The 1,873-nt window shown below is 31.5% G+C and overlaps 1 protein-coding gene across 1 annotated transcript; it reads right to left on the bottom strand.

Moving 5' to 3' along the window:
- Positions 1–251: 251 nt before the first annotated feature.
- Positions 252–1,425, bottom strand: LOC25480156 (uncharacterized). Its single transcript, XM_013587399.3, has one exon. It carries the CDS (start codon positions 1,318–1,320, stop codon positions 919–921), a length of 402 nt encoding a protein of 133 aa, XP_013442853.1. The 5' UTR covers positions 1,321–1,425; the 3' UTR covers positions 252–918.
- Positions 1,426–1,873: the final 448 nt, after the last annotated feature.

Genomic DNA, 1,873 nt, shown 5'->3' with positions numbered 1-1,873 from the left:
CTTACTCCGAGCTACAGTTCATTTCACACGATAACTTTTTTTTGGTGGTCGGGTATGAACCCCTAACCTTTCGTATATTATACATTTTTCATACCAACTGAGCTAAGCTCACAAGAACACACGATAATTTGTTTAACATTTCTCACAATATCAATACTTAATTTCATCGTGTATTTGATCACTCAATCAAGAGAACAATTGGAATACCGATCCCTCTGTCAAAGTAAAAAAACCACAATACTAATCCTCCATTTCTGAAAATTAAAGTAGGATTATTAAAAAAAAAGAAGGTAAGCAAAGAAATACAAAATTATTCTCTATTAAACTTGCCATCAAACGATGGTGTAGCTGATAGCTAACATCTCACAACAACTTGAAGATTAGTTGGTATGTAATATATAAGTAACTCAGAGTGTTAGGGTTCCTAAACTCACGTGGGACTCCATTTATCTAAACTTATTTTTATATAATAAAAAATCGGCAAAATTACACTTTTAGTTTCTTAACTTAATTTTAGGTAATGGTTTGGTACTTATCTTTTTTCATTTCAATTTGGTCCTTTTTATCCATTTTTATATATATTTTCAAGCTTCAAATCTAGTATTCTTATACAAACATAGACAAGTATCATAGATTTGAAGATTGAAAGACCATAAGAAAATAAAATCATGAATTTTAAACTTAAAAATTCATATGAAAATGGACAAAAAACACCAAATTGAAATGACAAAAAGATAAAGGACCAAATTGTTATCTGAAATTAAGTTAAGGGATTAAAAGTATAATTTTGCCTTAAAACTCCAACTTCCACAAAATATGTACAATTTTTTCCCAAATCCAAAAAGAAAGAAAAAACACGTGCTCTGAACTCTTGCATCGTGTTCAAATAGGAACAAAATCCAACGACCAAAACAAAACTCACTGTACCTTCTGTCCGATGAAAAAACCAGGCACGGGAGTGGCACGTGGCGACCTGAGAGGAAATTCATTCACCTGTTTCCCCTTATTGTCATAATAAATCACACCAGAGAAATCCAACGGTTCACACTTATCACCCATCAAGATCGTTTTCTGCCAAACACCACCATCACCCCACTCCAACTTCCCTTTCTTTTTCTTCTTCATCTTCTCAATAAACGGCATAGCTTTGTTGCTTATGTTTTTCAGCAACTTCTTAGGTGACTTTACCTCACTCGTCATCGGGGCCGCCTTCAGCTTCAACGTCGCTCGCTTCACCATCACCGTCATCAACGTTGTTACGTTGATGATGAAACGGTTCGCTCTGCGCTTTGAAGATTCTCGAGTTATTATGTCGACCATGGTGTTTCAAGAATGTTTTTGTGGAGAAAGAATATGTGAAATGTTGCTGTATTTAAAGTTGCAAGAGTCTATGCTTGTTACAGTTGACTTGTACTTCTACATGTTATTTTTTATCTTTTTGAGAGAATATTTATATTAGGAAGGAATAAAGCAAAATGATATTTTCCATTAGAATATATTTTCTATTTTTGGGAACTTTGTATCTATCAATTAATTACGTGTCTGATTATAATTCATTTGTTTATGTGGAGATATATTACCGTTTTAGTAAGATATAGAAATTTTATGATATTTACTTATTTTTATATAAATAGTTTCGAAAAAAGTAATTTTGATATTTTTATTTTGGCTTTGATACATTTAAAGTAAGTGATTTTGATAATTCTAAAAAGAAGTATCATGATCTTTTTGTTACCTGCAAAAATACAGAAAAGAAGTATCATGATCTTTGTTATTTTGTTTATTTCCTATACAATTTTAATTGTGAAAATTCCGGAACCAAGGCTTCGCCGTTGAAAATAGGAAAATTAAAATAAAATAAAAAAGTAGTAGG

Source organism: Medicago truncatula, chromosome 2 (assembly GCF_003473485.1).
Source record: "Medicago truncatula cultivar Jemalong A17 chromosome 2, MtrunA17r5.0-ANR, whole genome shotgun sequence".
In the NCBI taxonomy this organism is placed as follows: Eukaryota; Viridiplantae; Streptophyta; class Magnoliopsida; order Fabales; family Fabaceae; genus Medicago; species Medicago truncatula.
Note: the sequence above shows the minus strand (reverse complement) of the source record. Positions and strands in the feature narration are given on the sequence as shown.

What these genes read in the sequence shown, in the direction of transcription:
- LOC25480156 (XM_013587399.3), bottom strand. Translation starts at nt 1,320, where the DNA reads ATGGTCGACATAATAACTCGAGAATCTTCAAAGCGCAGAGCGAACCGT.